General features: G+C 43.1%; 2 protein-coding genes across 20 annotated transcripts in view; one reads left to right on the top strand and one right to left on the bottom strand.

Annotated features, from left to right (window-relative positions):
• CLOCK (clock circadian regulator) overlaps positions 1-9,613 on the top strand; it is a 116,870-nt gene extending 107,257 nt beyond the window's left edge. For 17 of the 18 annotated variants that reach the window (XM_021101324.1, XM_021101329.1, XM_021101326.1 and 14 more), the window contains 2 exons: positions 3,127-3,427; positions 6,587-9,613. In XM_021101324.1, the coding sequence (XP_020956983.1) occupies positions 3,127-3,427; positions 6,587-6,751 (466 nt within the window). In that variant the 3' untranslated portion in view covers positions 6,752-9,613. The remainder of the gene's footprint in view (positions 1-3,126; positions 3,428-6,586) is intronic. The other variant, XM_021101331.1, reaches the window with a different exon arrangement.
• TMEM165 (transmembrane protein 165) overlaps positions 6,584-21,067 on the bottom strand; it is a 44,783-nt gene continuing 30,299 nt past the window's right edge. Inside the window, exons 3-6 of one of the 2 annotated variants that reach the window (XM_021101337.1) lie at positions 20,712-20,887; positions 19,743-19,925; positions 16,403-16,508; positions 6,584-15,831 (exon numbers count right to left, since the gene is read on the bottom strand). In XM_021101337.1, coding sequence (XP_020956996.1) covers positions 15,755-15,831; positions 16,403-16,508; positions 19,743-19,925; positions 20,712-20,887 — 542 coding nt within the window. In that variant the 3' untranslated portion in view covers positions 6,584-15,754. Of the gene's footprint in view, positions 15,832-16,191; positions 16,509-19,742; positions 19,926-20,711; positions 20,888-21,067 lie in introns of those variants that run through there. The other variant, XM_021101336.1, reaches the window with a different exon arrangement.

The raw sequence follows: 21,067 nt of genomic DNA, 5'->3' as shown, positions 1-21,067 counted from the left end.
TTTTACTTATTCGAGTGCAGTATAAGTGAGGCTCCCCTTTTATAATAGCTTACTGTTGTATTAGACTGTGTAATAGGTTTTATTAAAGTCCTATTAATTTCCAGAAAGTTAAGAAGCTGCAGGATTGCAGGAGCAGTAAGAGCAAGGACCAACTCATTGCTTCTCTTTGGAACTCAGTTCCTTCAAGTTAAAAAGTCTAACTTCCAGCTCTGGCTTGTGAAAGGAAGTATCATGAATGTGTTCCATAGAAATATAGAGGTTTTTTTTTTTTTTTTTTTTTTTTTTTTGTCTTTTTGTCTTTTGTTGTGGTGGTGGTTGTTATTTCTTGGGCCGCTCCCGCGGCACATGGAGGTTCCCAGGCCAGGGGTCGAATCGGAGCTGTAGCCACTGGCCTACGCCAGAGCCACAGCAACGCGGGATCCGAGCCGCGTCTGCAACCTACACCACAGCTCACGGCAACGCCGGATCGTTAACCCACTGAGCAAGGGCAGGGACCGAACCCGCAACCTCATGGTTCCTAGTCGGACTCGTCAACCACTGCGCCACGACGGGAACTCCAGAAATAAAGAGTTTTAAAGCCTGAGGATACACTCATTTACGTTGAATGTTGACCTGCCTTTTGGAGGACATAATTTAGCAATGATTTGTAGACATCTGCTTTCTGAGCCAGGGGAACATTTCAGCAAACATTTGAGTACCTACTTAGACGAGTATGGCATATGCTTTATCCCAGGAGAAAGATCACACTAGTAAAAGACATAGAAAAGTAAACTAATCAGTATTATTTGATGTGATAAATGGTCACTAGGTCTTTAGGAAGGAGAAAGCAGTTTTCTGAGTTGAGATAAGCAGAGAGAGAGAGGAGTGTGGTCAGGGAAAGCCTTATGAAGGAAATACCTGGCCTGGTCCTAGACAGCTGGCTGCGTGCGTGTGGCGAGGAGCCCAGGATGGTGTTGCTGGCAGAGGGTGTGTAGGTACAGAGTAGATGCAGAATATCTCTCAGTGCCAGACACGGATAAAATACTCTCATCACAGTTTACCAGTGGGCATTTGGGCAATTGAAAAATTAATCTCTTAATATTACAGAGAAATTAGTGTTTAGCACTTCCGTGACTAAGTCACTTTGTAAATATTGTTTCTTTGGACTGACTGACTTTAGTCTTAAAGTATGTAAAATACGGTATTTTATTTTATTTTTAAGATTTGTCATGGATTCGAAAATAGATTTATTTTGTCTTGCAGAACATGTAAGGTATGTGTCCATGCTAAGTTTAATGCAGTGACGTACTGGAAACAGTTTGTCATTGCAGTTGTATCATGCTAAGTCTGCAGTGGAGTCATACCTCTTTCCTGACCATCAGTGATCAGTGCTTAGAAACAAACATCATCTTACTCACAGAAAAGGCAGATAGAAATAAAATTGTTCCTTTCAGAGGCATCCTTATTTTGTTGTTTTTTATTAAAGAATATGAAAGAGGGAAGGGGGGGAATATAAGTGAAGTGGAACACAGTGAGCACTGTGCTGCTTCATGAATTTATATACTGAGGGCACTCAGAACGTGCTGATAAGAGTATCATTTGGTTTTGAATTATGTTTATAAGATACAGTTTTGTTGATCTGTTCAGCTGTCTTTTGCTGTTGTGAGTAGCTGCTGTGACCATGGTGTCCAAGTATCTGAGCCCCTGCTTTCCATTCTTTTGAGTGTATACCCAGCAATGGAATTGCTAGATCACATGGTAGTTAATATTTTCAATTTTTTTGAAGTCGCTGTACTGGTAGGTGAGCCACTTCGTTCCTATCCACGGTGATCAGATGCCAGCCCTCCACACCTTGTCAGCACAGTTACTCTCTGGCTTGGGTAGTAACCATCCTAATGGAGGAGAAGTGGTGTCTCATAGTGGTTTGGAGTTGCGGTTTCCTGATGATTAGTGGTGTTGAGCATCTTTTCATGTGTTTATTGACCATTTGTGTATCTTCTTTGAAGAAATACTTTTCAAGACCCTTGGCCATTTTTTAATCAGATTGTTGCTGAGTTGTAGGGTTTCTTTGTCTTTTCTAGTAATTAACCCCTTGTCAGATACATGGTTTGCTAATACTTTCTCCCACTCTCTCACTTGCCCTTTCACTGTGTTGCTAGTGTTCTTTGATACACACATAAAATTTTTTTTTTTCATTTTATGGCCAAACCCACAGCATATGGAAGTTCCTGGGCTAGGAACTGAACCCCAATTACAGCTGCGGCAGCGCTGGATCCTTTAACCCGCTGTGCCAGGCAGGGGATCAAACCCACACCTCCGAAGAGACCTGAGCCACTGCAGTCAGATTCTTAACCCACTGTGCCACGGAAGGAACTTCCTGATATGCAAAAATTTTTATTTTTGTTTTCCAATTTATTTTTTCCTTTGTTGCCTTGCTTTTAGTGTCATATCCCCAATTATTGCCCAGTCCAATGTTACGAAACTTTCCGTCTATATTTTCTTTTAAGAATTTCATAGTTTTGGAGTTCATGTAGTGGCTTAGTGGTTAATGAATCCGACTAGAAACCATGAGCTTGCAGGTTTGATCCCTGGCCTCGCTCGGTGGGTTAAGGATCTGGCGTTGTCGTGAGCTGTGGTGTAGGCCGACGGCTACAGCTCTGATTCTGACCCTAGCCTAGGAACCTCCATATGCTGCGGGTGCGGCCCTAGAAAAGCCAAAAAAAAAAAAAGAATTTCATAGTTTTAACATTTATGTTTAGGTCTTCAATCCAGTTTAATTTTTATATATGGTGAAAAGGTCAGATTTCATTCTTTTGCCTGAGGGTATTTTTAAAAATTTTGAATTTTTGTTTGTGATCATTTTATCTGGCTCTGTGCATTTTTGTTTCACTGGTGTCCCAAAGGGAACATGAAACAGGAGTTCCTGCTGTGGTACCTTGGGATCAGCAGTGTCTCTAGCGCTGGGACGCAGGTTCCATCCTGGCCAGCGCAGTGGGTTAAGGATCGGGCATTGCCACAGTGTGGTGTAGATTGCAGCTGTGGTCCCTGGCCCAGGAACTCCACTTGTCATGCGGTGGCCCATAAAGGTATACCTTTATCACGTATACCTTCTCCTCCTGACAGCCCTTCTCTCTCTCCTCCTAACAGATTTTCTCAAGGTCAGCAACTTGTGACCAAATTAGTCACTGCTCCCGTGGCATGTGGGGCTGTGATGGTGCCAAGCGCCATGCTCATGGGGCCGGTGGTGACTGCCTACCCTGCTGTGGCTTCACACCAGCAGCCACAGGCCCTGTCAGTCCCGCAGCAGCAGCAGCAGCAGCAGCAGCAGCAGCAGCAGCAGCAGCAGCAGCAGCAGCAGCAGCAGCAGAGCTCCCAGGACCAGCCGCTGCCTTCCGTTCAGCAGGCATCTCAGGCTCAGCTGCCTCAGCCACCGCAGCAGTTTTTACAGGTAATTCTTCCTGAGGGAAGCTATCCCAAACCTGTTCACTTTCACATAGTGAAATGAGGGGTTAAATGAATAGGTAGTTTGGTAAATGATCTGAAAAATTCGTAAATGGTTATTGTACAAGTTCAGTTTCTACAAAGACCGGAAGCTTGTTGGCTGTTTTTTCTTCTCTTATTCTGTCTTTTGAAGACTTCACCCTGCCTCGGAGACACCCAGTTATCTGAACTGCTGCATGGAACATGTGGCTGCCTCCTGCCCACGTGAGGCATTGTCTTTTACACAGACTTGGCTCGGGCTAGAGTTGCTGGAATCCCAGCAAAGACACTTTTCTTTTTTCTCTTACTTTCCCTAGTGGCCCATAAAGCTATACTCTCCATAGGGCAGAAGTATTGAAAGGGATTTTTTAAAAAAATAGTATAGGAGTTCCCATTCGTGGCTCAGTGGTTAACGAATCCGACTAGGAACCATGAGGTTGCAGATTCGATCCCTGGCCTTGATGAGTGGGTTAAGGATCCGGCGTTGCCGGGAGCTGTGGTATAGGTTGCAGACTCGGCTCGGATCCCACGTTGCTGTGGCTCTGGTGTAGGCTGGCGGCTATGGCTCTGATTAGACCCTTAGCCTGGGAGCCTCCATATGCTGTGGGAGCGGCCCAAGAAATGGCAAAAAGACAAAAAAAAAAAATTAATTTTAAAAAATAAATAAAAAATAGCATAGACATAATCTTAAGTGATTTTATTGGATTCAGTTTTGTAATGATTTTTAGATATAAGTTACTGTCAGAAATATTGTGGAGGCATAGGCTGCCATGACATCCAGTCACTGCTGCACCTCCAGCTGTGTGACCTGATGGATCACTTCACCTGCTCAAATTCAGTTTCCTCATCTGTCATGTGGAGGTGCTAATAGTTCATAGCCCATGGCCAAGAGATGCATGTAAATCTCTGAGTGTGGTGTGAGCCAGCATACCTGGCTGGCTGTCAGTTATGACCTCTTGGTGAGTGTGAGACACTGGGATTAACCAGAGTGCAGACACAGATCTCATGGGGGTGTATCAGACAGAGTCTCCTTATCCAAAGGCTACTGAACAGAGTCACCTAGAATGGGGCCCTCGCAAGGAAATCAGGATAAATTTATAGCCCTCAGTGCTCTCATTTGGGGGCCCACAGTGCAGATTCTGGCATTTGGAAGCCAAGCGTTTTCCCTACCGGCCTAAGAGAGCAGCAGTCTTGAGTGTAGGCTAAGCCTGGCACCGTTGCAGGTACTCCAGGCCTTATTCTTTTTTTTTTTTTTTTTTTTTTTTTTGTCTTTTTGCCTTTTCTAGGGCCGTACTCGAGGCATATGGAGGTTCCCAGACTAGGGGTCGAATCAGAGCTATAGCCGCCTACCTACGCCAGAGCCACAGCAACGCGGGATCCAAGCCACATCTGCAATCTACACCACAGCTCATGGCAACGCCGGATCCTTAACCCACTGAGCAAGGCCAGGGATCGAACTGGCAACCTCGTGGTTCCTAACTGGATTCATTAACTACGAAACAAACGATGGGAATTCCTTTATCCTCATTTTTAAAGTTACGCAAGATATCGTGTGAGTAGGAGTTTCAAGTATTATTCTGTATCCTCATATTCTGTATAAACACAGTGTTAATATATCACCATTGGTGTTCTGATGCAAATATAATTCTTACCTTGGCGACTTTTGAAAACTAAAACAGGATAGTTGCTTAAATATCTCTGAGAGTCATACAGCCCAGTCCCTTAGACCTTAAGCCTATAGTGCAGCCATTAATGACTGAGTTAGCTATTGTTAGAAATGAATTAATGACCAGAATTTATAAAAGGTTATACACTATTATCTAAGGGAAATGTAGTCAGTGAAATGGAAGCAAACTCTTAGAAAGGGAAGGGATTCGCCTTACCCTCTCGGTGTTCTGAGTCACACAGGGAATGAGGGAGAGACCTTAAAAGAATGAAGTTCTCTTTTCTTCCACTTTTAAAAAAAAATTCCAAGACTCGGGACCACTAAAGAAATAATATAGGCAATACCCTTTGGAAATACACTCATATAGAAAGAGAAATACACAAATTGTCTTTCCTGATGATGTAATAACTCCTAGTTCCAAAACGTACCTCCCTTGTAGGTTATAAATACCCTGAGTTCTTTATCTTACAAAAGCTTTTCCTAATAACAAAGAGAAAAAGAAAAGTTCTCAGTTCTTTAGCAAAGCTTATCACCTCTAAGATTCAAAGATCTGTTTGCGTGTGTGTGTGCATGTGCATACATGCAAAAGTGTCCTTCATAGACATTTGCAGACATCCCCCATCACAGGTGCATCCAGATAGATTGTCAGTGGTGAGGAAAGACTTTCATTTTAAAAATCCACTTTCTTTTGGCTTGTCTCCTTTATATCTCCAAGAGAAATTAGGCAAAAGAAACTGAGGCGCACACATTGTTGATTTTTGTCAAAGGCCACACAGCTGAGAAAGGGCCAGAGCAAGAGCAAGACTCAAATCCAGGGCTCCTGACTTCAGACTGTGTGCCCTGTTTTGTTTTTTCCTGTGTTACTTCACACACTATATAGGACATAAGTCTCTAGTTTTGCCCTCATTTTTATGGTACTTTTAAATAATAGTAATGTAAATATGTAATCTTTATAAAAGCCCAGTGTGGGAGGTACTGTGAGTATCCTTATTTTGTGACTGAGCTCTCCCCCACCCAAAAAAAACACCAACAAAAGTGAGTTCCCGTTGTGCTCGGTGGGTTAAGAACCTGACCAGTCTCCATGAGGATATGGGTTCCATCCCTGGCTTCATTCAGTGGGTTAAGGATCCCGAGTTGCCATGAGCTGTGGTGTAGGTCGCAGAAGTGGCTCAGATCCCGTGTAACTGTAGCTGAGGTGTAGGCCGGCAGGTGCGGCTCTGATTCGACCCCTGGCCTGGGAACCTCTGTATGCCATGAGTGTGGCCCTAAAAAGACAAAAGACAAAAAAAAAAAAAAAAAGGAAAGCCTCATAAGCATTTTACAAAACATTATTTTTACATGAGAAAGCAAAACTTTGGGACAGATCTTGTCCCTGTGGAGAGTGGGTAGCTTGAGTAGCTCTCAGTGTGGCCGGTGTGTCTGGTGGTCCCATGGTGATGCCTAATCCATTTGTGTGTTCAGACTTCCAGGTTGCTCCGGGGGAGCCCCTCAGCTCAGCTGATCCTCTCTGCTGCATTTCCCCTGCAGCAGAGCCCTTTCCCTCAGTCACACCAGCAGCAGCAGCAGCAGCTGAGTCGGCACAGGACTGATGCTCTGACCGACCCTTCCAAGGTTCAGCCGCAGTAGTGTCGGCGCATCCTCTGTGCCCTCCAGCTAGAAGGGCCTTGCAGTTGCTCAGATGATCTGAGAATGGGATGGAAAGTTCCAGCGGTTTCATGAGATTGCAGTATTGAGTGTTCTAGCTCCTGGAGTTTGTTAGCAGGGAGGACGCTGCCTCGTGCTGCAGGTGTGTGTCAGATGGCGGCCAGCGGGAGGGGATGGGGGCGGGGGGCCACAGCCAGTTCTCCCTCTGCTGTACTTGCCCAGAAATCATTTGCTGGAAGAAGAGTATGTTGCCAAACGTTAAGAAGCTCAGCTATGAAACGTGACCTGCGGTGAATCAGAAAGGCCCTGACAGTGACTTGGTGGTTCTGTGCCTGTGTTCACGTGTGGGAGGACGCAGCGCTGCCCCATCAGGGCTTTGCTTACAGTGAGGCCGTGATGGAATCATAATTCATTTCAGAGCCGTGTAGCTTTACGTTCTCTGTGTACAGATGCTGTAAAAACAATAGTATGTATATGTCTGGATAAAAGGACAGAAAGCAAAACATTTCGTATGCTGCATGCAGAGATTGTCTCCTCCGAGATGTGCGTACATTTCCCTAGATTCTGATGCCTCATGCAAACTGATAGAGCCTCTGTCTCCCCTCCTGTTCGCAGCACAGTCGTGTTGGGTGTGTTGTCCCTGGCACAGGGCTTTCTGTTCCTGCTTTGGCTGCGACGTCTCAGTTTGTTCAGGGAGGTGTGATGTGCTGCTGGGGATGGATGTTTTTTCAGGTTAAATGATTTGAAACAGGATCTTCAAGTTACTCAGAAATATCCCTCGTTTCATTATTTTTCAATTATGTTTGCAAATAGGATTTGCACTGTTTTCAGATAGTTGGGAGGTTTGATCACATATTTTGATCTAGTTTATAGTGGAAATAGTTGTGTAAATGGTTTTCAACAAGCCTGAAAGTAATTTCAAGAATGTTTCAGTTAGAAGAGTAAAATTTGCACACAAAATATTTTAGGCACTTTTTAGCATTCTCACTGGTGGGAATTTTAACTTTTAGGATTTGTTGGAATCTTTTTATTCTTCACAGTTTTAATGCTTCTTTTAGATATGATTCAGGGTTATTTGAGCGGAAAAAAAAAACCCATAGTGCCTTGATTTTGATTCAGGTGAGAATTCACCATCTTGAACTCATTGTCTGGTTTCAGTAGCAGTTTGGAAATCTTAGTACATTTTTAATAGCATGTGGATGTCAGTGCCATTAAGTTCCTGTGAAGACTGTTTGAGCCTCTTAGTTTAGAGGTTCAAGGAATTTTGAAATAAAAGGTGACATCCTAATGACACTCTCGGAGTTATTCATATGATCACAAAATTATTTTCCTAAATCAGCATTTTTCTTAAAGCTGTGTAATCATTTAGAAATTACTAGTAACTATTTGCTCAGTATGACCTTAACATCCTACAAAGAAAAAAGAAGTAGAAATTGGCTTTCTCTTCACTGCAACCCTAGAATATTTTAGCTCACATGCTTCATAAACGTGAACTAAGATTTCAGCTGGCGGCAGTATCATATTATACAGGTAGTAAGTTCCAACCAGAACTGCATACATTACAAAAATTATATATTTTATGGTACTAATAATTATAATTACAGAACAAAGAAAAATTAATGGGAAACTATCTTATTAGAATATCAAAAATGATTGAGGAAAGGCAAGCTTACTAAAGCAAGCCGTAATAAATCAAAACTGACCTTAAAAGAGAATGTATGACAGAATTAAGGTTGTTAAGCAGAAAAGGTTTTGAACAATGAAAATAACCTAATATGGAGTTGCTGCATAACAGCGGAGTGGGGAGGGTGTCAGTCCATTAAGACTTTTCTGTCCTCAGCTTTACTATTAACCTTAAGGGATGGACTTTGTCTTTCTGTGGGAAACCATACCTGGCCACACTTAAACTAGAAAATTAATGCTGAAAAGAAAACGACCAAAGAAAGTTGGTACCTACTCTCTATAAAAGGAGTGTCACTAGATGCCAGTCAGTAATTACATATCAAGGACTCCTCTTCTAGCTAAGTGATCATTGAAAGAGGGTGTTGACTTTCTCATGAATGTCAAGGCTAGAGTCAAAGTGAGCATGTGCTTTGTGCGTATTCGCACGTGGACACACGGCTGCCACAGACACACACAGCAGCCTTTCCCCCTTCGAGTCGCCTCTTACCTATGCCTCTCCGTGTGTTTCTGGGTTGTGCCTCGTTTGCTTAGTGGTGGTATGCAGTGATGCAGATTCAGCACACAAGCGACACGAAGAACTGTTAAATCCCCCAGTGTCTCCTGAGTCCCGTAGGTAAAAAGAAAGCTGGAGCCGTGAGCACCGTGTTCAGGTCAACACACGCCAAGCATAAGCCAAGCCACGAGGTAAACCTACCTCTAGACGGTTGGTTCACCGTCTCCTCTGCCAGACCTTTTGAGTATTGTCATCCTCACAATACTAGGGAAGAAAATTAGACAGGAGTTTGCTTTATAATTCTTGTTGTTCCTCGGGACAGGTTATTTTGTGTTTGTTCTTGCTTAGACCTGGTTGCTGCGTTTTGAAGAGCAGCTAGCCGCTTTGCTTTTTTTGCCTCTTCGCATGGCTTTCTTCCTCCTGTTCCCCTGGCCCTCTGGTTACAGAGCTCCCCCTCACACCCCCACAGGTGGAGACTGGAGGTGTCAATGAAGACCCAGCTGCTGCCTGATTTCATTCATTTCTGTAGCCAAAGTTGTTCATTAAAATTCCCAATCTAAGTCATGAAAAAATACCAAATAGGAGCACCTTTCAGTTACTTAAAAATCTTACTTCCCTCTGCTTTATTCTCATAGACATTCAGCTTTTCTTAAAAAAAAAAAAACAAACAAAAAAAAAACCACAGTATCACTGTTCTGGGCGGTAGCTGTTGGCTGTCCTGCAGTTATCTTCTTTGCACTGTGTGGGCACTGGGTTTTAACAACTACCAGTGAGCACTACAAGGCTTCATGAAGTTGCTGCCAGAAGTTGTCAGACCAGAACCAAGACCCTCGAGTACTTCATTTCAGTGAAAATATTTGCAGAACAGTAAACATGGGGATGAGGGCTACAAGTCAGTCAGTCCAGTCAGTCGTCTCCCAGCTCTGTCCTGAGTTGAGGGGGTAATTGGAGTCCTGTGCTTTGCGTTATCACTTCAACGTGGTTTAGGAATGTACTAGTCAGAGGATGCCAGTGACTTTGAGGAGTGTGTCAGAGGATACTCAGTGCAGGGTAGTCAAGATGTTATTTGAGTTCTTCAGTAATTGCCTTAAAGCCATCTGTGTGAGCCAGGCCCCAGGCAGGGCAGCTCTGCTGGGGTCTCTGTGTGGTGAAAGGAGATGAACCTTTGCTCAGGAAGCCTTCGGAAGGGGCCTTTCTGGCAGCTGTTTGCCTGCCCTACAGACAGGTGAGAATTAGTTTAAACTGGATACTACTCAGCATGTTTTAAAATGTTTCCACTACATTGAGGTAAACTTTTTTAAAGTGGGCTACAAATAGCATTTTGCTGTAGTTTTGCTCATTTCTACTTTTTTTTTCCTATTTCTTTAGTGATCAGAAGTTTATTGACAAATATTTGTGTAAACTCACTCAAGTCCATAACCCTTCCAATATCTGTGCCCCTGTTCTCAGTTCCTCAGGAGTCAGTGTTGGAAGAGGTGGAAACACTGGATGTTGTTATTGCTGAGTCTAGCCAGGAATAAGCTGACTGGAATGTTTAAACGGAGGGAAGGAAACAGCACATAAGGCACTTGCCATTTTTATCGTGATTGGAAACAAGTCTTTTGTTTGGGGCGGGTAAGCATTCTTCTAAAAGGAGCTTCTGAATAATAGCAAAGGAAAAGAGCTGACTATTTTTATAGCATATTTAATATATTTGTATATAACTCAATACAGTAGGAACCCTTCGCACGCCTCCTGCCCTGGAATCCAGGTCCCCTTTGCCATATAGCATTAGCATAGCCTCCGCACTGGGGCTGCGGCCAGCCCCAGCCCCCAGCCAGTGCTGCTGCTCCTGAGACAGGTGAGAAGCCCCGACTCTCATGCCCGGGGATCCTTCCTATAGGAATCGCACACACTTCGCAAACAGCACACCACAGTCTAAGAGCATCATTTTAAAAGGTAACAAGCACTTTATTGTAATTATTCATTTTGATAAAGCTTATTATCTTAGATATTACCATTTCTGAAGGGTCCCCAAATCATCACTTAGATGAAAATTTTAAATGACATTTCTGAGAAATGTTTAGATCCAGTGAACCATAGTAGGTTTAGAGGAGTGACTGCAAGGTAGCCAAATGAACTTGGACTTTTGTCTTGAATGTGAGGGAGTTGAGACTGTAGATGCCTGGTTCTGTTCAGACACTATTGTAAACCTATGCTGCCTATCTATTGTGTGGACACCAAAAGAGACCATTGAGCCTGTTTGTTTTCAAAGGTCTGGGAAAACTGCATCAGTGTGAATAGATGTGTACAACTATCCTAAAGTGGTTGGTAGTAAGATTTTAGAATATAATAATTTCAAGAATTACTCTGGGTGTTTTAAATGTGCGCTGAAATGTTGGCATGTCGTTTCAGTGTTGCCATTTGAATTGCTCTTGTAACATTTTTGCACAAAAATGACTTTAGAAAGACTACTTTCGTTGAAAAAAACAGGAAAAAATTGGTCTTAACATCTCCTGTGGAAACACTGGGGATGGATTTTGTTGGTATAGCTATTAATTCAGGATATTTAAAACAGTATTGAACAGCTCACAGAAATTAAGTAAACGTGGATCATGAAAAACTAAGTTTCTTTCCATGTGACTGTTTTGCATACTTTTTTCCCCATGTCATAATTTAACACTACATTCCTTGTTTTTCTTAAATAAAACAATACTTTGCAGGTTGTTTTTGAGTAACTATGTTTTGTAAGCTGCCTGGGCTTTCCTATGGAAACGTTCTTTAGTGAAATAGAATGTAGTTTATGAAGAGATGTCATTAAGTAAAATTCCATCACCACCACCAGCAAACACTGAGGTGCTGCATTAAGTGACAATCAAAATAGTATTTATGAGAGAATTTAGAAAGTGGTTTTTAAAGAAGCAATTGCTTTGAGAGCAGTTCTCTGGGTTTCTTGAATAAAAATGGCTAAATATATTTATTTATATTTTTAAATATCTTTGTGTTCTGTTTTCTCATCAGAGTTATTTCACAGTGTCATGTATTTAATCGTGGTTTGTTTTGTTCTGCCTTGTACTTCTCCTTAGAGGACCGGCTCTCCTTACCTGGGGCTGTCCCTGGGCTGGTGACGCCCCTCTGTGGCCATGTCCCTGGGCTGGGGACACTTCTCCGTGGCCATCCATGTGTGTTCAGGGCAGCAGTGGAGCCCAATCCAGGTGCCCATGTGTTTCTCAACTTAGCTCAGAGAAAGTAAAGGTAACTCCTTTCAAATCTGCTTCATTTAGCTCCAGCCTTTTTCTGGTTTCACTTGCTGCCTTTTCTATTTTATGGGCATTTTTATATGGTAGCTTTCCCAACACAGCCAGAGGCCAGTGTGACAGAAGCCATGGCAAATGTTCCCTGTTTCACCCATCTGGGAACATATTATTAAAACAATCAGCATCTTCTAATGGCCATCACTATCATATCTGTATTAATTTCAAGTTCATCTGAAGTCCTTAAATACAAGTGGAATGGTGTACGCACACTGCAAACTTGCCTGCAAAAAAGTTTCCTGTCTTTATAGTGTCGTGTTGCTTGGTCCTTTAAAAACAAAAGCCAAACCAAACCTTCATACATGGCACACGGTCCAACAAAGCAGGGTTGGACCATTTGGAACCTAGACATTTGAGGGCACTTGTGCAGGTCTGCATTAGAACAGAATTCAACTCCTTAGGGCGCCCAGAGCTTTTGAGTCCCACAGGCCAGGTACAGAGCACACACTAGCTTTGGGATCCTTTAGAGAATGGTAGTTAAAATGTATCAACCACAAGTTGGATTTAATGATGTAAAAAATATTTCTTCACCCTAAGGACTAAATTGAAGATGTGATGTTTTCAGATTATGCATTTAAATTTCTGAGGAAACAAACTGACATCATTTTAAAAATGCCATTCAGATGTTTTATGATGTGTTTTGAGTTGGCTGGTACTGGTCCAGATCCACTGCTGGCAATGGTTGTGCGAGTACTAAAGAGTTAAAATGTAGGAAAAGCTGTATTCAGATTGATGTATTATGTAACTAGGCTATCATCATCAAGAAGAAATAAATTTGGCTAGGAAACATCTCTTCCTTCATAGATGTCAGCCAGAACAGCTGTCACCGACATCCTAGAATTGTCCTGAATGTGTCTTGTTGTGGGTAAGTTGGGGACAGCCCTTGGTGTAGCCTTTTGCACATTATGTAGAGACTGAAGCCCAAAGACGAGTTAAATTCAGTGCTGTATTGAAACCAGTTAGGGCAAAAAAGTTTATTCCTGTAAATTTTTCATTGTTAACATCAGGTGGTAGTTGTGAAAACAGATACCACTCTTTCCAGTGTTCTGTGTGGTTCTTAGTGTGCTTCCTCTTGACACTGATGGGTCCTTAATGCTTGGTTTGGTTTCTCAGTTAAAATTAGAGCCTGTCCTTCCTCCAGAAAGGGTGGAGCTACATATACGTGGCTGACCGATACTAGGTAAGAATACCTAGTTTTCCTAAAGCAAGCATTCAGTTGAAATCCAAATTGATCTGCGAAAACAAGACTGACAGTTTCCAAGTAACATCTTCAACCCGATCCTGAACTGCACAGAAGCACGATGGGATAGTGACTGGTTTCAACGGTGCTATTTTAGGTTCTCCTGATTTTCATGAGCTGTGTTTGGAAATGGGATACTGTATAAAATGTGGATCATTTTGTTACCAATATTGCTATTTTAATTTGGTGTTACAATTGGCGCACCTGCTTCTCACAGCTGCCCTTTGAGAAGAAGTACACGTGTTACCAGCCTGCCTCCACTCAGGCTCTTGCTGTAGCATCATTTTTCCAGGTGATGATGTGCAGTTTTAAACTACATGTACTATTATACTGCTCTTTCCCACAGACTCTTGTAATGTTTTCAGAACCTAAAATGACAGCAAAAGAGCCAAGCAGGAGCATTTGAGTTTCTTTTGTAAAATGTAAAATGACTAAATTTAGACTGTCTCTCCTTGTACAGTTTTAAAAATAAATACCTCAGTGCTGTTTTCCAGGATCCCCTGCGTTTCTCAAAATAATACCTGCTTCGTGTGGTACATAACTTGTAAGAACCACATTATTTTGGATTTTGAAGAATATTAAATATTTTAAAATCACTACCCATGACCATTTCCTTTCCTTTATTCAGCAGTGGAGTAGGATTGTATCAGCAGTTTTTACCTGGTAGCTAAGGTCTGTGCTGCCAAGTTCTCTGAGGAGTTGGATCCAGTTCTGAGGTGGTGGGGCCTCGGGAAGCTGTGCTGTCACCTTAACTTTAGCCCTGCGCCTCCAATGCTGGGACCAGGCCGCCTGTGATACTAGCTACTTGCTAACAAGGACAAAAAAGGATGTAAAATTCCTCGAAGGATTATGGGCACTTCACTGCAGAAAATGACAGTGTAGTGTGGAGACTTAACGCTGCTTTATTCCTATGGATGTTTTGTTTTTCACCCTGTAATACATACTTTCCATGGTAGAGAACTTCCTAAAGTTTCTTAAAAAATGACTTTCTTTTTTTTTTTGTCTTTTTAGGGCTGCTAGTGCTGCATATAAAGTTGCCAGGCTAGGGGTTGAATCAGAACTACAGCAGCCAGCCCACACCACAGCCACAGCAACGTGGGATCCTTAACCCACAGGGCAAGGCCAAGGATCAAACCTGCAGCTGACAGCAGTGTTACTGCCTATGGCAACAGAACGTATCAGGCTGGGAGAAGGCAGTTATGCTGTCTGGATGGAATATAATTAGCATTCAAGTTAGAATATTCTGATTTTCAAATGCTAGTGATTTCTCAAGTTGCCACAATAAAGTAAGACAGCCTTGACCATAATCACTGATTAGTCTCTAATCTAATAGAGACTAACCTGTCTGGTTTGACCTCCTGCTCTACCATGTAAGCCTGGGTTAGTTACTTTTTAACTTCTCTTAGATACCTTCTCCTTCACAAAATGGTGTGAAGGTTAAGACAGTGCTTAGAACAATGTTAGGCTCTGTTCTTTGTATCCACTTTAGAAACTGGTCTATAAATATTAAGATGGCTTTGACAGACTGCAAAGTTATGAACTCACATGACACACATGGAAAAACCAGCATGGGTCATATCACTTTTATTTCTGTTGTGTCTGTTACATTTTTCTATTCAATATAGAAAAAATATGAATACACTCATAGTATTCTCTTTTAATTTGGTAAGTCCGCATGGTCAAATATTGACTGTTATTATATTGGGTTTCCTACCCAATTAAAAAGAGGAAGACTGGACCTGGCAAACAAATCTTATCATGTTATCAACAGTAATACTTTCTGAAAAGACTTCTGATTAAATCACTGCTTACCAATTCCAGAAAATACTTTAAAAGAGAAATTCATTCATTCTTCCCCCAAGAAAAATTAAGGTAAACCACTTAAAGCACCTCAGTGATGCAGGAGAAGAATGGTAAATTCCTTAAAAATGGGTCAGCTGAAAGCAAATCTAGTGCAGACAGACCCCAATGCCCAGTGGCTCTGTCCACTGCCCACCCCTCGCCCGAACCAAAAACTTGAAAAATGCAGACCATGTTAACCTAATTGTGCTGGAGGAAGAAAAAAATCCACGCTTTAGATAACAGGTTTCTTTTAAAAATTCATGTTGCAAATAAAATCAGTGATTATTTCTTTGGGACATAATACTTTCATTAAATGGGTCAAACTCACAAATTGATGCTACAAAATACAGTGTTTTCCACCACTTTTAGTTATAATATACATATGTACATCGAGTTACCTATCTTAAAACTAAAATACAAAGGAAAATAGCTTGTTAAAAACCAGAATCCGGACTTATAAATAGTGCAGAAAATGCAAACGCCAAAAATACGATGCCTCCTATGATTGTCACTGTAAGAGAACAGAAAAAAGCTTAAGGCAAAAGTCCTCTATAAATTATGCCAGAATGTTACCTATTACTCTTCAAAAACACTTAAAGTCTCATTTCCAAAGCAAAATACTTAGCATGCCCAACTCTGAACAGTTAAGAATCAGTTTACTCCCCAGCACTGTTTTAATAACAGAAGCAACAGAACTCATTAAAAACCCAGCTATAAAGGAGAATTTTCAACTTCTGACCAGCAGAGAGTGTTGTTCTTCCATCTTTAAGATCTATTGGCTACATAGGAAATTTTCATCAGAATCAATGACTATGGTTTCCACCGATGATTCTTTTAAGACATTTTCAAAGCTAATTCTCATATTTCCATGTGATTGTTTCACTGACTTTATTAACATGTGGACAAAAAGCTACTATGGCTCTAGCAATGCCTTTACATGATGTTGTATTTTCTTAACCTCCACCTGTCTGGAAAGCAGTCCATGTCTGAGATTATCTTAACAAAGACTGAGTCTGCTTCAAAAGAAAGGCTTTTTCTATCCTCAGTGATTCTGAAAGTTAAAATTAATGACAAAGACTCACCAGTTCTGACAGAGATTTTCTGGGCTACCATTCTTCCTCCAATCACTGCCAGTCCGGTGCATAAGCAGTGTCCCACCGCCCCGCCCACAGCCACACCGTAGGGATCCTGGAAAAAAGTGTAACTGGCATTAGTCTGAAACCAGGGTTGCAACTGCTACGAGAAAGAAAATAGGGTCACTACTGGCGACAGATTCAGGGCTCTGTAATTTATGAAACGTGCCCTAGCTACTTAAAGGGTTAAGTTCCAGTCACACCTAGGAGCAGGGATGAAAGCAGGAGAAAGTCAAATCAAGACAACCCCCTTCAACCTCTCAGCACTTGGCCTTAATTCTTGGCACCATTGGGCTCTTGGGAGGCTGCACGTGAGCCTGGGAGGGAACCGCGGGGCCGTCGGGGCAGGGTGACTGTGCCCCATCCTCCCCCAGGCAGCACCTGCCCAAGGCCATGGAGGCGTTTGGCAGACAGCGAGAGCTGCCCAGAAACAAGCCCTCGAGAGTGGCCAGTGGACCTGGTTGGGTTGGGGGCAGGTCCTGAGGACCCTCCAGGCGGGGAGCTCAGACTTGCAGGCGCTGACTGGTGTTCGGCTGGAGGGTGACAGAGAAGCTGTAAGCTGTAGGGGAGAGGACCAGGCAGTGACCAATGGGGAGGCCACTGCGATGGCTCTGGGAAGGGATAGGCTGGCCTGGACTGGCGTGGGAGACTCGAGAAGCCGAGGCACGACTGACGATCTTTGTGGTTAAGGGGCTGATACTCAAGAAAGAAAAATCAGGCCTGACAGAGTTCCACCCCCAGTTCTCTGAAGGAAGCAGCGATGTGGTTAAAAAGGCAGAGGCAGCAGGGGGCCGTGACCAGGAAGAAGGCAGCGCTAAAGGGACAACAGCTGGAGGAGCCCAAGGGAGACCAGCAGGTGGCTTAGCAACTAGCCGCTGAGAGGACCACGTAGGAGCCTCGCTGGCTGCCGTGGACGCAAACCACCAAATCCGCGTGACACTGCTGAGGTCAGAACGAGAGTGCCGTGTGCTTAGCAGTAAGTCCCCTCCCGGCCAAGCCCCCCCAGACTGAGGGAGGGGAGGAAGAAAGAGGCTTCTCTGGAGAAGCAGAACTGAGCAAGGGGGTAGGCCTCTGTAGATGAGAACAACAGTCTTGAGCACGCGTTTAGCTCACACCACCAAGCTGGCAGAAGGGCACCAATTTAAGTGGGAGCCCTGGGGCCACCATGAGTGACAGTGGCAATGAACAAACGATGTCTTCAGCTTTCGTGACACCGTGCAGACACCCCGGAGAATGGGCGCTGCATCCCAGATTTTGTCTATTACAACTTCTAAAACTACCTCCCAGAAGGTGGCCGCCTCATTCTATTTGAAAGCAATACTTGAAAAATCATTGGATTAAATACAATTCAGTGGTTCTTTTAATACAAGACTTCTCAGAGTCTTGGTTCTTTTGTATACTCAATCTTCCAAACAGATGTAGCCTTCAAAAAAAACAAGATATATTGTTTGCCAAATTTCTTTGACCCTGGAACCTGTTTTCCCCTTTTTTTTCCCGCAGTAGAAATTAATACCTCAACACTAGGACTCTGAAAACCACTGTGGGAACACTCATCATACTGGAAGCAAAAAAGATCAGACCAAAATGGACTGGACTAGCCTACTGCATGGTTTGTACAAAATTACCAACGAAAGGAGCATTAGGGGAACAAAGCAGCCAAGGGCACCTCTGCATTGCCTGCCCCTGCGCTGTGGGGGCTCCTAGCACTGAGGGCTGGCCAGTCGGGGACGCCGCCCCATTAGCCTGTTTCCCCCAGAGCCTCTGGGAAGCAGGTGTGGCAGCAGAGTGGTCAGCGTGTGCCCATCCCAAGTCGCCCTGTCACAAATGGCACAGTGATTCTGCCGTCATCACAGCACATGTGGCAGAAGCACCATCACCATAAAATCATCACTTCAAATTCTGGTTCTCTGGATGCCAATAAAGACTAGAGATCTAAAAATATAGGGCAAAGCCATTAAAATGACATTTTAAAATAAAGTTTATTTTTGAACATGGGAATCAAATGAAAACTTGAGTTCTTCCCCCCACCCCCCAAGAACAGCATTTTTGAGGCTTCCCTGACACAATAGCCCGGCCTCAACTATTTTCGGCCCTCATCTTTAACTCTTTTTTTTTCTATTTTCTAGGGTCGTTCCTGCGGCATATGGAGGTTCCCAGGCTAGGGGTCTAATCAGAGCCGTAGCCACTGGCCTAAGCTGCAGCCACAGCAACACCACAGCCAAGCCACATCTGCAACCTACACCACAGCTCACAGCAACACCGGATCCTTAACCCACCGAGCGAGGCCAGGGATCGAACCTGCAACCTCAAGATTCCTAGTAGGATTCGTTAACCACTCAGCCATTCGTTCCCACCCAGTTGATGGGAACTCCATCAACTCTTGTTTTATAGTTTGGACTGAAACCTACATTAAGTAACTGCTTGATTTCTGGTAGGTAAATACTTAGGAGTTAAAAAATTCAAATCAAGCTTCCTATGTAAAACCTTATCAGATTAAAAACAATATAATTTAGCAGATGTTTTTACAAAGAAAAAGCATTAGTTAAGATCCAGAAGAGCTGAAAGGCAGCTGGCCTTCCATTCTACACCATCTCCTAAGCAAGGCTGCATCTGCATGAGTATAACAGTCGCCTCATCTAAGACTTTACCATTCCCCTCAAATGAGATCAAGATTCAACATTTTCTTAGAAAATGGACAAGAGACAGCAGAAAAGCCTAGAGGCAAGCTCCAGCTCTAGTGCTTGTCCTCTGACAGTAACCCCATTGCTCCAGGCCTCGGGTTCTTTATCGGCAAAGTGTCAAATGAGGCAACCTGAGGGTTCTTCTCGCTTTCCATCCTAGGCCTGGGTATTCTGGGGCTAAGCCTTCTCGAATTTTATAAGTAATCTTTGCATCATTCAAATTTTTTTTTTTTTTTAGCACAAGGAACTAAAAAGAAGAACCCAAAGCTACCTACTTTTAAGGCTTTAGGTATTTATCAAATTAGCCCTCAATAATAATATACAAATATATGTTCTCAAGTATACAAAGGGAGGTGCTGAGAAAAAGAAGAGAACTAAGCCTAAACAACTGCCACGCTGTCATCATGACAAAACCGCTGGGACGAGAAATCCAAAGAGCCATCAGACCAAGGCAGAAACCGAAGAGGCTCAGGCTCTGAGGAGCAGGGCTGTCAGCTCCAGAGCAGAGTCTGGCGTATGAGTCACCCCTCGGCCTGTGTCCTCCAGAGCAAAGCAGCTCTGGTGATGCCCACCTGTGAAAGTAGCAGCCGCCTCCCAGGACCACTCACCTCTCTAGCTGCCAGGACAATCGTAGTTAGCTGAGAGCGGTCACCCCATTCTGCTAAGAATGTTAATGTAAGAGCTTGAACAAAGATGGGTGAAATAAAATGCAGCCACTTTTTTTGAGGTATTGTTGTGCTTGTACCCGTTTCAACATCTCCTGGTCCATTTAAGAGTTTGGTTCGTTGAAACTAAAAAAAAAAAAAAAAGACATTAAACCCAGGAATGCAAATGATACAGCACACGATTACTTAATCTTTCTTTAAAAAGTGTTTAAATTTTATGGGAATACACTTAGAGAAGCTAGTTACGTGAGTGACCCTAAACCTTTTTTTTTTTTTTTTTTTTTGGTTTTTAGGGCTGCCCCCACAGCATATGGAGCTTCCCAGTTTAGGGGTCTAATCAGAGCTACAGCTGCAAGCCTGCACCACAGCCACACCAACGCAGGATCTGAGCCGCGTCTGCAACCTACACCACGGCTCATGGCAACGCTGGATCCTTAACCCACTGAGTGAGGCCAGGGATTGAATCTGCATCCTCATGGATCCTAGTCAGGTTCATTACCACTGAGCCACAAAAGGAACTCCCCCAAACTTCTCTTTTGAACCACTGGTCTCACATAGCAACAAATGCTGTATTTTCAAATTTTCCACTTCTCCCCAACAAAATCAAACAATATTTACTGTCATTTGTTAATCACAGATGCTGTGGAAACAAACACATGAAATCACAGAGATTCCATTTTCAGGAGCTTATAATCAGTCTAATAAGGAGCCCGATTATAGCTGTAAGTATTCATCCCTAAGTCCTTTCTTGACCACATTCACACTAAGCCAGTGTCACACCACAGCACAACAAGCCACGTCTGTGTGGCCCACACACCACATGTGGATGAGCAACAAAAACCCTCTCAGCCATTTTACTCTTAACAGTTGCGTGCCTTTCTGGTCCAGATATTTGACAGCGCTCTGACTTACTTCTTCATCTTTTTTCTTTAACTCTGCTTGAACTTCTTCTAGTTCTTCTTGACCTTCATCTGGACTCATCTTTAAGCCTTCCCGAAGCATCCTGATGCCGAAAATGGCAAACAATGCCGTGGAAACATAGTATGTATACAGTCTGGGGATGACTGTGGTGGCGTAGCCAAACAAAACTGCCAGAAATGCAAGAGTACATCTGGTTAATTAGCAGATTACACACAAACCAAAGGATCAGAATTGACCACTCTTTTTCCTTTCTTTTTTTTTTTTTTTTAGGGCCACACCTGTGGCATATGCAAGTTCCCAGCTTAGGGGTCCAATGGGAGCTGCAACTGCCGGCCTGCACAACAGCA

This window comes from Sus scrofa, chromosome 8 (assembly GCF_000003025.6).
Source record: "Sus scrofa isolate TJ Tabasco breed Duroc chromosome 8, Sscrofa11.1, whole genome shotgun sequence".
NCBI classification, from domain to species: Eukaryota; Metazoa; Chordata; class Mammalia; order Artiodactyla; family Suidae; genus Sus; species Sus scrofa.
This window is presented reverse-complemented; position numbering and strand designations above follow the sequence as displayed.